The following is a 14336-nucleotide window of genomic DNA, read 5'->3' as shown; positions in this document are numbered from 1 at the left end:
CGGACTGAACTTCCGGGTTGGAGCGAGCGGTCGCATTCACACTTCGGTCCGCAGGTAGTATTACCTTTCATTACATTTCATTATAGTACAACGGTTTGATTTGTCTAATCTTAGCAATTTCTGCTTAGCTAGCTACATAGCCGTCTTTGTATCAAAGATAATTGCGTAATTATCGTATTTCGTCGTCCTAACGTAGTCTACTGCCCAGCAGCTAGCCACATAGCTAACGTCCACCGTATAGCAGCACTGTAGAAACTATTACACTCAACTGATCGACTTGATTAGTGTAGTGTTAGCTTGCTACATAGTTGTCTTTGCTGTCTTCGTATCCAAGATAATTGTGTAGTTTAGAGTGTGTAGTCTTAGAGTGATTATCTTAATTTACCGAGGTTAGCTAGCCAGCTATTTGGTCGTCCTTAACGTAGAAGACACTGCTAGCTAGCTAACAGCTAACAGCTAACAGCTAGCCAGCGTCTTCCGAATATAACTTCCCACTCAATAACCCGGTCGCATTCCCCTTCGCTCCACAGATAGTATCACATTTTCATTTCATTTCATTACAGCACAACGGTTTGATTTGCTTGATCGTAGCTAGCTACATAGCTAGCTACATAGCCGTCTTTGTATCAAAGATAATTGTGTAGTCTAGAGCGATTTTCTAGGTTAGCTAGCCAGCTATTGTCGTTCTTTTAACGCAACGTAACGTAATCAACACTGCTAGCTAGCCAGCTAGCCCCGAATAGCTGCACTGTAGAAACTATTACACTCAACGGAACGACTTGATTAGTGTAGTGTCAACAACGCAGCCACTGCCAGCTAGCCTACTTCAGCAGCACTGTATCATTTTAATCATTTTAGTCAATAAGATTCTTGCTACGTAAGCAACTTTCTGAACATTCGAGACGTGTAGTCCACTTGTCATTCAATCTCCTTGCATTAGCGTAGCCTCTTCTGTAGCCTGTCAACTATGTGTCTGTCTATCCCTGTTCTCTCCTCTCTGCACAGACCATACAAACGCTCCACACCGCGTGGCCGCGGCCACCCTAATCTGGTGGTCCCAGTGCGCACGACCCACGTGGAGTTCCAGGTCTCCGGTAGCCTCTGGAACTGCCGATCTGCGGCCAACAAGGCAGAGTTCATCTCAGCCTATGCCTCCCTCCAGTCCCTCGACTTCTTGGCACTGACGGAAACATGGATCACCACAGATAACACTGCTACTCCTACTGCTCTCTCCTCGTCCGCCCACGTGTTCTCGCACACCCGAGAGCTTCTGGTCAGCGGGGTGGTGGCACCGGGATCCTCATCTCTCCCAAGTGGTCATTATCTCTTTTCCCTTACCCATCTGTCTATCGCCTCCTTTGAATTCCATGCTGTCACAGTTACCAGCCCTTTCAAGCTTAACATCCTTATCATTTATCGCCCTCCAGGTTCCCTCGGAGGTTCATCAATGAGCTTGATGCCTTGATAAGCTCCTTTCCTGAGGACGGCTCACCTCTCACAGTTCTGGGCGACTTTAACCCCCCACGTCTACCTTTGACTCATTCCTCTATGCCTCCTTCTTTCCACTCCTCTCTCCTCTTTGACCTCACCCTCTCACCTTCCCCACCTACTCACAAGGCAGGCAATACGCCGACCTCATCTTTACTAGATGCTGTTCTTCCACTAACCTCATTGCAACTCCCCTCCAAGTCTCCGACCACTACCTTGTATCCTTTTCCCTCTCGCTCTCATCCAACACTTCCCACACTGCCCCTACTGGATGGTATCGCGCCGTCCCAACCTTCGCTCTCTCTCCTCCGCTACTCTCCCTCTTCCATCCTATCATCTCTTCCCTCTGCTCAAACCTTCTCCAACCCATCTCCTGATTCTGCCTCCTCAACCCTCCTCTCCTCCCTTTCTGCATCCTTTGACTCTCTATGTCCCCTATCCTCCAGGCCGGCTCGGTCCTCCCCTCCCGCCTCCGTGGCTCGACGACTCATTGCGAGCTCACAGAACAGGGCTCCGGGCAGCCGAGCGGAAATGGAGGAAAACTCGCCTCCCTGCGGACCTGGCATCCTTTCACTCCCTCCTCTCTACATTTTCCTCCTCTGTCTCTGCTGCTAAAGCCACTTTCTACCACTCTAAATTCCAAGCATCTGCCTCTAACCCTAGGAAGCTCTTTGCCACCTTCTCCTCCCTCCTGAATCCTCCTCCCCCCTCCTCCCCTCTGCAGATGACTTTGTCAACCATTTTGAAAAGAAGGTCGACGACATCCGATCCTCGTTTGCTAAGTCAAACGACACCGCTGGTTCTGCTCACACTGCCCTACCCTGTGCTCTGACCTCTTTCTCCCTCTCTCTCCAGATGAAATCTCGTCTTGTGACGGCCGGCCGCCCAACAACCTGCCCGCTTGACCCTATCCCCTCCTCTCTTCTCCAGACCATTTCCGGAGACCTTCTCCCTTACCTCACCTCGCTCATCCCTGACCGCTGGCTACGTCCCTTCCGTCTTCAAGAGAGCGAGAGTTGCACCCCTTCTGAAAAAACCTACACTCGATCCCTCCGATGTCAACAACTACAGACCAGTATCCCTTCTTTCTTTTCTCTCCAAAACTCTTGAACGTGCCGTTCTCGGCCAGCTCTCCCGCTATCTCTCTCAGAATGACCTTCTTGATCCAAATCAGTCAGGTTTCAAGACTAGTCATTCAACTGAGACTGCTCTTCTCTGTATCACGGAGGCGCTCCGCACTGCTAAAGCTAACTCTCTCTCCTCTGCTCTCATCCTTCTAGACCTATCGGCTGCCTTCGATACTGTGAACCATCAGATCCTCCTCTCCACCCTCTCCGAGTTGGGCATCTCCGGCGCGGCCCACGCTTGGATTGCGTCCTACCTGACAGGTCGCTCCTACCAGGTGGCGTGGCGAGAATCTGTCTCCTCACCACGCGCTCTCACCACTGGTGTCCCCCAGGGCTCTGTTCTAGGCCCTCTCCTATTCTCGCTATACACCAAGTCACTTGGCTCTGTCATAACCTCACATGGTCTCTCCTATCATTGCTATGCAGACGACACACAATTAATCTTCTCCCTTTCCCCCTTCTGATGACCAGGTGGTGAATCGCATCTCTGCATGTCTGGCAGACATATCAGTGTGGATGACGGATCACCACCTCAAGCTGAACCTCGGCAAGACGGAGCTGCTCTTCCTCCCGGGGAAGGACTGCCCGTTCCATGATCTCGCCATCACGGTTGACAACTCCATTGTGTCCTCCTCCCAGAGCGCTAAGAACCTTGGCGTGATCCTGGACAACACCCTGTCGTTCTCAACTAACATCAAGGCGGTGGCCCGTTGCTGTAGGTTCATGCTCTACAACATCCGCAGAGTACGACCCTGCCTCACACAGGAAGCGGCGCAGGTCCTAATCCAGGCACTTGTCATCTCCCGTCTGGATTACTGCAACTCGCTGTTGGCTGGGCTCCCTGCCTGTGCCATTAAACCCCTACAACTCATCCAGAACGCCGCAGCCCGTCTGGTGTTCAACCTTCTCAAGTTCTCTCACGTCACCCCGCTCCTCCGCTCTCACTGGCTTCCAGTTGAAGCTCGCATCCGCTACAAGACCATGGTGCTTGCCTACGGAGCTGTGAGGGGAACGGCACCTCAGTACCTCCGGCTCTGATCAGGCCCTACACCCAAACAAGGGCACTGCGTTCATCCACCTCTGGCCTGCTCGCCTCCCTACCACTGAGGAAGTACAGTTCCCGCTCAGCCCAGTCAAAACTGTTCGCTGCTCTGGCCCCCAATGGTGGAACAAACTCCCTCACGACGCCAGGACAGCGGAGTCAATCACCACCTTCCGGAGACACCTGAAACCCCACCTCTTTAAGGAATACCTAGGATAGGATAAAGTAATCCTTCTCCCCCCTTAAAAGATTTAGATGCACTATTGTAAAGTGGCTGTTCCACTGGATGTCATAAGGTGAATGCACCAATTTGTAAGTCGCTCTGGATAAGAGCGTCTGCTAAATGACTTAAATGTACATGTAACATGAGACACCACACCCTGTAAGAGGAACAACATGAGAAATTACAGACACCACACCCTGTAGGAGGAACAACATGAGATACCACACCCTGTAGGAGGAACAACATGAGACACCACACCCTGTAGGAGGAACAACATGAGACACCACACCCTGTAGGAGCAACAACATGACACCACACCCTGTAGGAGCAACAACATGACACCACACCCTGTAGGAGCAACAACATGAGACACCACACCCTGTAGGAGCAACAACATGAGACACCACACCCTGTAGGAGCAACAACATGAGACACCACACCCTGTAGGAGCAACAACATGAGACACCACACGCTGTAGGAGGAACAACATGAGACACCACACCCTGTAGGAGGAACATGACACACCACACCCTGTAGGAGGAACAACATGAGACATTAGACACCACACCCTGTAGGAGGAACAACATGAGACACCACACCCTGTAGGAGCAACAACATGAGACACCACACGCTGTAGGAGGAACATCATGAGACACCACACCCTGTAAGAGGAACAACACGAGACACCACACCCTGTAGGAGGAACAACATGAGACATTAGACACCACACCCTGTAGGAGGAACAACATGACACCACACCCTGTAGGAGGAACAACATGAGACACCACACCCTGTAGGAGCAACAACATGAGACACCACACCCTGTAGGAGCAACAACATGAGACACCACACCCTGTAGGAGGAACATGACACACCACACCCTGTAGGAGGAACAACATGAGACATGAGACACCACACCCTGTAGGAGGAACAACATGAGACACCACACCCTGTAGGAGCAACAACATGAGACACCACACCCTGTAGGAGCAACAACATGAGACACCACACGCTGTAGGAGGAACATCATGAGACATTAGACACCACACCCTGTAGGAGGAACATCATGAGACATTACAGACACCACACCCTGTAGGAGGAACATCATTAGACATTAGACACCACACCCTGTAGGAGGAACAACATGAGACATTACAGACACCACACCCTGTAGGAGGAACAACATGAGACATTAGACACCACACCCTGTAGGAGGAACAACATGAGACATTACAGACACCACACCCTGTAGGAGGAACATCATGAGACACCACACCCTGTAGGAGGAACAACATGAGACACCACACCCTGTAAGAGGAACAACATGAGACATTAGACACCACACCCTGTAAGAGGAACAACATGAGACACCACACCCTGTAGGAGGAACAACATGAGACATTACAGACACCACACCCTGTAGGAGGAACAACAAGAGACATTACAGACACCACACCCTGTAGGAGGAACAACATGAGACATTACAGACACCACACCCTGTAGGAGGAACATCATGAGACATTACAGACACCACACCCTGTAGGAGGAACATCATGAGACATTACAGACACCACACCCTGTAAGAGGAACAACATGAAACACCACACCCTGTAGGAGGAACATCATGAGACATTAGACACCACACCCTGTAGGAGGAACAACATGAGACATTACAGACACCACACCCTGTAGGAGGAACAACATGAGACATTACAGACACCACACCCTGTAGGAGGAACAACATGAGACATTACAGACACCACACCCTGTAAGAGGAACAACATTAGACACCACACCCTGTAGGAGGAACATCATGAGACACCACACCCTGTAGGAGGAACATCATGAGACATTACAGAAGCACACAGACGACTCGTCAATCAGTCGCTCTCAATCAACATACTGAACAGGAAGAGTTCCATTGTTTTATCATTCTATCAAGGGCCCAGTAGAATGTGAATACAACTTTGTAGAGCTTGATATATCTAGATTATACAACCAATAAAATACTGCAACATGAACATTCAGTTCAAGGACCCAGTGCTTTTCCTTTATACAAATGGCCAATCGTTAAGTATTACTCCTCTCTGGTGAAATGCTATAAATCCATGCATTTTAATGAAAAGGCTGGATATAAATTATATACGTTTAACGTCAAAGAAAACCATCTAGAGCTTGTAAATTGGCTGGAGGAGCATGGTTGTACATTTCTTAAATTATTTTATTCAATAAATACCTGATTATCAAAATCAATGAGTCTGGCAGTAAGGGAATAGGACAAATCTTAGAGGGCTTTAAGGTGCCTCCTTCCACCACGCCACTTCCCTAAACTCTCTGCTTACTGGAGGGATGCATCCCAAATGGCACCCTATTCCATATATTGTGTACTACGTTTGACCAAGATCCATAGGACTCTGGTCAAAGGTAGTGCACTATGCAGGGCATATGGTGCCATTTGGGATGCACAGGTTTCATTTCCCATCTTCAAAAGACTCTTCTGATGATGTGCTGTATATTCTATGCCAGTCATTAAAGATTATCTACCAATAGAAGCTATTTGCTCTTATCCCGAATTCTCTGAAAGGCTTCGGTAGGAGTTCATATCAAGAGGTAAAAAACGTATATTAGGAGTCCGAGATTGTGTGTGTGTGTGTGAGACTCACATGGGGCATAGAACATCATGAGGATTGGCCTCTCCTCCCTCTTTAGAAGCTTCCTGAAGTCCTGAAAGAGAAAGGAGAAGAGCTGTGAGGAAAAAAGGACCTACTGTAGAATGCAGTGAGTGAACTCAGTAGATATTTGCACAATAGCTCTGCCAGAAAAGTGTACCAACCGTCAAAACCTTGGATTCTCTATCCTACTCCTGAAGTGTGCACTTGTACACTCCCCCTCATGGGTTTAAAATGAATGGACATGAGGAGAATATGCAATTAAGATTCTCCCAAGGGCTGCATTCTGATTCTCTATCCTCCTCCAGATGTTTACACTTGTTCACTCCCCCTAATGCATTTCAAAGGTCCATCCCCACTGACCTTCTCCTCCAATGGGGTGTGAGGAGGCGAGGAGAGAGGAGTATGCAACTGACATTCTCCCCGATTCTTCCTCTCCCAAGGTCGCTGACCTCTGACCTCCTCCAATCTGCTTTGAAAGGGATCCTTTAGTCCTCCCAAAGCAGAGTTGTTAAGGCTGACTAATCAACAGATATACCAGGAGCAGGGGGTGGACAACACTGAGGTACACTGTCCATCTCTCTTTGGCTCTTCATATGTATCACTTAAAGCAAAGCACCAATCAAAAACGATCTTTTGGTATTTAATTCATTAGTTCACTGTTGATATAACGATGGAAAACGCTTCATACAGTGACACTTCCTGTATTTTTTAAGTTCTAGAACTTGAAAACGTAATTTCTGACAAGCAAAACATGTTGGGACTGTGTCAACAGTGAACTAAGGAAACAAATATCAAAAGATAGTGACTGGTCACTTAGGTACCACTCAATCTATGAGAGTAACTTCGTTACGACAGTTGCTGTCAAACGTGCTCATCATCAGAAGACATTTTTTAAACATGCCTTTTGATGGACAGAGAGAGATCAATCTGCACTCAGAGGGTCATCTCTCCTCTTACTCTAATGCTTTATTCATCCTCACTTCCTGAAAGTCTCATTCAGCAGAAGCTGTTGACACATCTACACTACTCAGCACCCCCCCCCCAGGCATGATACGCCACCCAAAAATATAGGATAAAACAGAATGTTAGTTCATCAAAACACTGTTCAAAAGGTGTGTGTGGATGTGTGTGAGCCATTTGTGTACAGAGCTGGGTTCTGACGGCGTGTCGGCCTCGCTGTTGGAAAGCCGTCTGTCTGAGAGTGCCAACTGCGGTCAGACCAACTCTCCCTTAATAGACCGTGTTTGAACGCAACCGATGTGAACTTCAGAGCTTTTCAGCTTTCTAATGATCACCTGGTCAGTCTATTGCTATGTGTTGTCAGCTTGGAATGCATCAAGATGACCACATTTAGTGGCAGGGAGGCTGGAGGGCAGAGTGGCGAGCATCTCTCCACTCTAACCTTTGATGGGAACTTAGGGCATTTGTCAGTGGGTTGTTATGAAAAGGTCAACACTGTGCCAGGAAACACACATTCCCATGCAGAAGCACCTTGCTGTAAGACCTTATTTCTGTACTTACTTTCTCAGTTTCTACATGAACAACATCTTTAGCTTCTGGGTTCTCTTCCCAAAGAGGAGCTCCCGTGGGGTCTTTTAAAAACGCCACCATGGACTGGAGGGCAGGAGAGAAGGAGAGACATCGAGACAGAGGGAGTCTAAACAATCATTATCATTCTGTAACAACAAAAAGTGATGTTCACCCTCTAGATTCTAGACATAGTGCTAAACACAAAGACATTTCCACATCATTTAAAAATATACATTTCCCCACAGTTGTCATACAAAACAGAAGAGAAGGTTCTAGTCTAACAGATGGCAGATGGTATAAATGTCCATCTCAGTGTTCTCCCATCCATCCATCCATCCATCCATCCATCCATCCATCCATCGCAAAGTAACCATGTAAGCAATTTCCACACGTTAACTGTTCTTAATGACTGATGAGCCTTCCAGACAGACATGAACAGCCATTTAAATACAGCAGAAGGTAGGACGGGAAACATTTAACTCCAACTAAAGCACCGCCCCCTTTCTGTTCTGCTCAGACATTACACTAACTTTAGAATGACATGTTTTCTCCATTTCAACAACTTAAATTGACTTTAAAGGTATTCATATAAGTCCTATTCTTCAGTGAGGTTATTACACCAGTCTCACTTTATTACCAACTAGACTACTATGTACTGACGTGCTCACAGCCTCATCCCCTGCCAATGGGCTGGACCAGCACTATAAAGCACTCATAAACCCATTGGATTATCAAGTCTTGACTAACCAACTAAGTCCGTCCAATCGGCATCATCGTGCAGGAAGAGAACCATGGTGATATACAGAAACAGAGAGATTAAGAGAATGAACTCCCATTCATTAAACCAGGAAATAAAGATGTCACTCGAATAAGTGCATTGTTTCATATCAATTACTGTATTGTTGACCTACACTAACAAGGAAAGATCATGTCACTGAAATAATGACTGTTGATTGAGACTTTGGGGGACTGTGGGACAATGAGTGAGTCAGTAAAGACCTTGTATGTAGCAGGTCTGTTGTACTCTGTATGGAACGTCCCATCTCTGCAAGAGACAAGAACAGTATTCAATTAATAAAGATAAGTAGTAGGGTACTTCTGGTTTAGCCTGGCCTTGCATGAGTTCCTGGAGAAGATTCTTACACGTCATTCTTTCTGAAGGCAGCATCTCTTCTAAGCGACATACAGTAAAACAATGAGGTACATGTTATAGTTGAGGTACTCACTTATAATGCAGGAGATCTGCGCCATCACTTTTAGAGCTGGGATCTACCTTCACTTTCTTACACAGTTTACGACCCTCCAAATCCCTGACAGAGAAAGAGAGGTGGAGGGACAGAGAGGTGGAGGGACCGAGACGTGGAGGGACAGAGACGTGGAGGATACAGAGACGTGGAGGATACAGAGACGTGGAGGATACAGAGACGTGGAGGGGCAGAGACGTGGAGGGGCAGAGACGTGGAGGGGCAGAGACGTGGAGGATACAGAGACGTGGAGGGACAGAGACGTGGAGGGACAGAGACGTGGAGGGACAGAGACGTGGAGGGACAGAGACGTGGAGGGACAGAGACGTGGAGGGACAGAGACGTGGAGGGACAGAGACGTGGAGGGACAGAGACGTGGAGGGACAGAGACGTGGAGGGACAGAGACGTGGAGGGACAGAGACGTGGAGGGACAGAGACGTGGAGGGACAGAGACGTGGAGGGACAGAGACGTGGAGGGACAGAGACGTGGAGGGACAGAGACGTGGAGGGACAGAGACGTGGAGGGACAGAGACGTGGAGGGACAGAGACGTGGAGGGACAGAGACGTGGAGGGACAGAGACGTGGAGGGACCGAGACGTGGAGGGACCGAGACGTGGAGGGACCGAGACGTGGAGGGACCGAGACGTGGAGGGACCGAGACGTGGAGGGACAGAGACGTGGAGGGACAGAGACGTGGAGGGACAGAGACGTGGAGGGACAGAGACGTGGAGGGACAGAGACGTGGAGGGACCCGAGACGTGGAGGGACCCGAGACGTGGAGGGACCCGAGACGTGGAGGGACCCGAGACGTGGAGGGACCCGAGACGTGGAGGGACCCGAGACGTGGAGGGACAGAGACGTGGAGGGACAGAGACGTGGAGGGACAGAGACGTGGAGGGACAGAGACGTGGAGGGACAGAGACGTGGAGGGACAGAGACGTGGAGGGACAGAGACGTGGAGGGACAGAGACGTGGAGGGACAGAGACGTGGAGGGACAGAGACGTGGAGGGACAGAGACGTGGAGGGACAGAGACGTGGAGGGACAGAGACGTGGAGGGACAGAGACGTGGAGGGACAGAGACGTGGAGGGACAGAGACGTGGAGGGACAGAGACGTGGAGGGACAGAGACGTGGAGGGACAGAGACGTGGAGGGACAGAGACGTGGAGGGACAGAGACGTGGAGGGACAGAGACGTGGAGGGACAGAGACGTGGAGGGACAGAGACGTGGAGGGACAGAGACGTGGAGGGACAGAGACGTGGAGGGACAGAGACGTGGAGGGACAGAGACGTGGAGGGACAGAGACGTGGAGGGACAGAGACGTGGAGGGACAGAGACGTGGAGGATACAGAGAGCGAGCGAGAAACAAATGTTAACGTCAAAAACATTAGAGGTTGAAAAGCCACTGTGGAATTAATATTGACTGCATCAAGTCTTGTTAATAAGATCTCTGCATAGAGACATGAATACTGTCACCAGACATGGAGACCCTGTCTGCTATTCAATATCATTCTGTCACAACAAACATATACAGAAACAAGTCTGTAGAGGGGGTTGATTAGACTGAGGGGTACTGTACAGACACACACTAGTCTGTAGAGGGAGTTGATTAGACTGAGGGGTACTGTACAGACACACACTAGTCTGTAGAGGGAGTTGATTAGACTGAGGGGTACTGTACAGACACACACTAGTCTGTAGAGGGAGTTGATTAGACTGAGGGGTACTGTACAGACACACACTAGTCTGCAGAGGGAGTTGATTAGACTGAGGGGTACTGTACAGACACACTAGTCTGTAGAGGGAGTTGATTAGGCTGAGGGGTACTGTACAGACACACACTAGTCTGTAGAGGGAGATGATTAGACTGAGGGGTACTGTACAGACACACGCTAGTCTGTAGAGGGAGTTGATTAGACTGAGGGGTACTGTACAGACACACGCTAGTCTGTAGAGGGAGATGATTAGACTGAGGGGTACTGTACAGACACACGCTAGTCTGTAGAGGGAGTTGATTAGACTGAGGGGTACTGTACAGACACACGCTAGTCTGTAGAGGGAGTTGATTAGACTGAGGGGTACTGTACAGACACACGCTAGTCTGTAGAGGGAGTTGATTAGACTGAGGGGTACTGTACAGACACACGCTAGTCTGTAGAGGGAGTTGATTAGACTGAGGGGTACTGTACAGACACACGCTAGTCTGTAGAGGGAGTTGATTAGACTGAGGGGTACTGTACAAACACACACTAGTCTGTAGAGGGAGTTGATTAGACTGAGGGGTACTGTACAGACACACGCTAGTCTGTAGAGGTAGTTGATTAGACTGAGGGGTACTGTACAGACACACGCTAGTCTGTAGAGGGAGTTGATTAGACTGAGGGGTACTGTACAGACACACACTAGTCTGTAGAGGGAGTTGATTAGACTGAGGGGTACTGTACAGACACAGTCTGTAGAGGGAGTTGATTAGACTGAGTCTGTAGAGGGAGTTGATTAGACTGAGGGGTACTGTACAGACACACACTAGTCTGTAGAGGGAGTTGATTAGACTGAGGGGTACTGTAGGGGTACTGTACAGACACACACTAGTCTGGAGGAGTTGATTAGACTGAGGGGTACTGTACAGACACACACTAGTCTGTAGAGGGAGTTGATTAGACTGAGGGGTACTGTACAGACACACACTAGTCTGTAGAGGGAGTTGATTAGACTGAGGGGTACTGTACACACACTAGTCTGTAGAGGGAGTTGATTAGACTGAGGGGTACTGTACAGACACACTAGTCTGTAGAGGGAGTTGATTAGACTGAGGGGTACTGTACAGACACACACTAGTCTGTAGAGGGAGTTGATTAGACTGAGGGGTACTGTACAGACACACGCTAGTCTGTAGAGGTAGTTGATTAGACTGAGGAGTACTGTACAGACACACGCTAGTCTGTAGAGGGAGTTGATTAGACTGAGGGGTACTGTACAGACACACACTAGTCTGTAGAGGAGTTGATTAGACTGAGGGGTACTGTACAGACACACGCTAGTCTGTAGAGGGAGTTGATTAGACTGAGGGGTACTGTACAGACACACGCTAGTCTGTAGAGGGAGTTGATTAGACTGAGGGGTACTGTACAGACACACACTAGTCTGTAGAGGGAGTTGATTAGACTGAGGGGTACTGTACAGACACACACTAGTCTGTAGAGGGAGTTGATTAGACTGAGGGGTACTGTACAGACACACACTAGTCTGTAGAGGGAGTTGATTAGACTGAGGGGTACTGTACAGACACACGCTAGTCTGTAGAGGGAGTTGATTAGACTGAGGGGTACTGTACAGACACACGCTAGTCTGTAGAGGGAGTTGATTAGACTGAGGGGTACTGTACAAACACACACTAGTCTGTAGAGGGAGTTGATTAGACTGAGGGGTACTGTACAGACACACGCTAGTCTGTAGAGGTAGTTGATTAGACTGAGGGGTACTGTACAGACACACGCTAGTCTGTAGAGGGAGTTGATTAGACTGAGGGGTACTGTACAGACACACACTAGTCTGTAGAGGGAGTTGATTAGACTGAGGGGTACTGTACAGACACACACTAGTCTGTAGAGGGAGTTGATTAGACTGAGGGGTACTGTACAGACACACACTAGTCTGTAGAGGGAGTTGATTAGACTGAGGGGTACTGTACAGACACACACTAGTCTGTAGAGGGAGTTGATTAGACTGAGGGGTACTGTACAGACACACACTAGTCTGTAGAGGGAGTTGATTAGACTGAGGGGTACTGTACAGACACACACTAGTCTGTAGAGGGAGTTGATTAGACTGAGGGGTACTGTACAGACACACACTAGTCTGTAGAGGGAGTTGATTAGACTGAGGGGTACTGTACAGACACACACTAGTCTGTAGAGGGAGTTGATTAGACTGAGGGGTACTGTACAGACACACACTAGTCTGTAGAGGGAGTTGATTAGACTGAGGGGTACTGTACAGACACACGCTAGTCTGTAGAGGTAGTTGATTAGACTGAGGAGTACTGTACAGACACACGCTAGTCTGTAGAGGGAGTTGATTAGACTGAGGGGTACTGTACAGACACACACTAGTCTGTAGAGGGAGTTGATTAGACTGAGGGGTACTGTACAGACACACACTAGTCTGTAGAGGGAGTTGATTAGACTGAGGGGTACTGTACAGACACACGCTAGTCTGTAGAGGGAGTTGATTAGACTGAGGGGTACTGTACAGACACACACTAGTCTGTAGAGGGAGTTGATTAGACTGAGGGGTACTGTACAGACACACACTAGTCTGTAGAGGGAGTTGATTAGACTGAGGGGTACTGTACAGACACACTAGTCTGTAGAGGGAGTTGATTAGACTGAGGGGTACTGTACAGACACACGCTAGTCTGTAGAGGGAGTTGATTAGACTGAGGGGTACTGTACAGACACACACTAGTCTGTAGAGGGAGTTGATTAGACTGAGGGGGTACTGTACAGACACACGCTAGTCTGTAGAGGGAGTTGATTAGACTGAGGGGTACTGTACAGACACACACTAGTCTGTAGAGGGAGTTGATTAGACTGAGGGGTACTGTACAGACACACACTAGTCTGTAGAGGGAGTTGATTAGACTGAGGGGTACTGTACAGACACACACTAGTCTGTAGAGGGAGTTGATTAGACTGAGGGGTACTGTACAGACACACACTAGTCTGTAGAGGGAGTTGATTAGACTGAGGGGTACTGTACAGACACACACTAGTCTGTAGAGGGAGTTGATTAGACTGAGGGGTACTGTACAGACACACACTAGTCTGTAGAGGGAGTTGATTAGACTGAGGGGTACTGTACAGACACACACTAGTCTGTAGAGGGAGTTGATTAGACTGAGGGGTACTGTACAGACACACACTAGTCTGTAGAGGGAGTTGATTAGGCTGAGGGGTACTGTACAGACACACACTAGTCTGTAGAGGGAGTTGATTAGACAGGTTT

At 48.7% G+C, this 14336-nt stretch overlaps 1 protein-coding gene across 1 annotated transcript in view; it reads right to left on the bottom strand.

Annotated features, from left to right (window-relative positions):
• Positions 1-14336, bottom strand: part of LOC118386347 (protein disulfide-isomerase A5-like) — a 76282-nt gene that overhangs the window by 44915 nt on the left and 17031 nt on the right. The window contains exons 4-7 of the mRNA XM_035774032.2: positions 9309-9392; positions 9082-9127; positions 8074-8166; positions 6544-6604 (exon numbers count right to left, since the gene is read on the bottom strand). Coding sequence (XP_035629925.1) covers positions 6544-6604; positions 8074-8166; positions 9082-9127; positions 9309-9392 — 284 coding nt within the window. The remainder of the gene's footprint in view (positions 1-6543; positions 6605-8073; positions 8167-9081; positions 9128-9308; positions 9393-14336) is intronic.

This window comes from Oncorhynchus keta, chromosome 7 (genome assembly GCF_023373465.1).
Source record: "Oncorhynchus keta strain PuntledgeMale-10-30-2019 chromosome 7, Oket_V2, whole genome shotgun sequence".
Taxonomy (NCBI): domain Eukaryota; kingdom Metazoa; phylum Chordata; class Actinopteri; order Salmoniformes; family Salmonidae; genus Oncorhynchus; species Oncorhynchus keta.
Note: the sequence above shows the minus strand (reverse complement) of the source record. Positions and strands in the feature narration are given on the sequence as shown.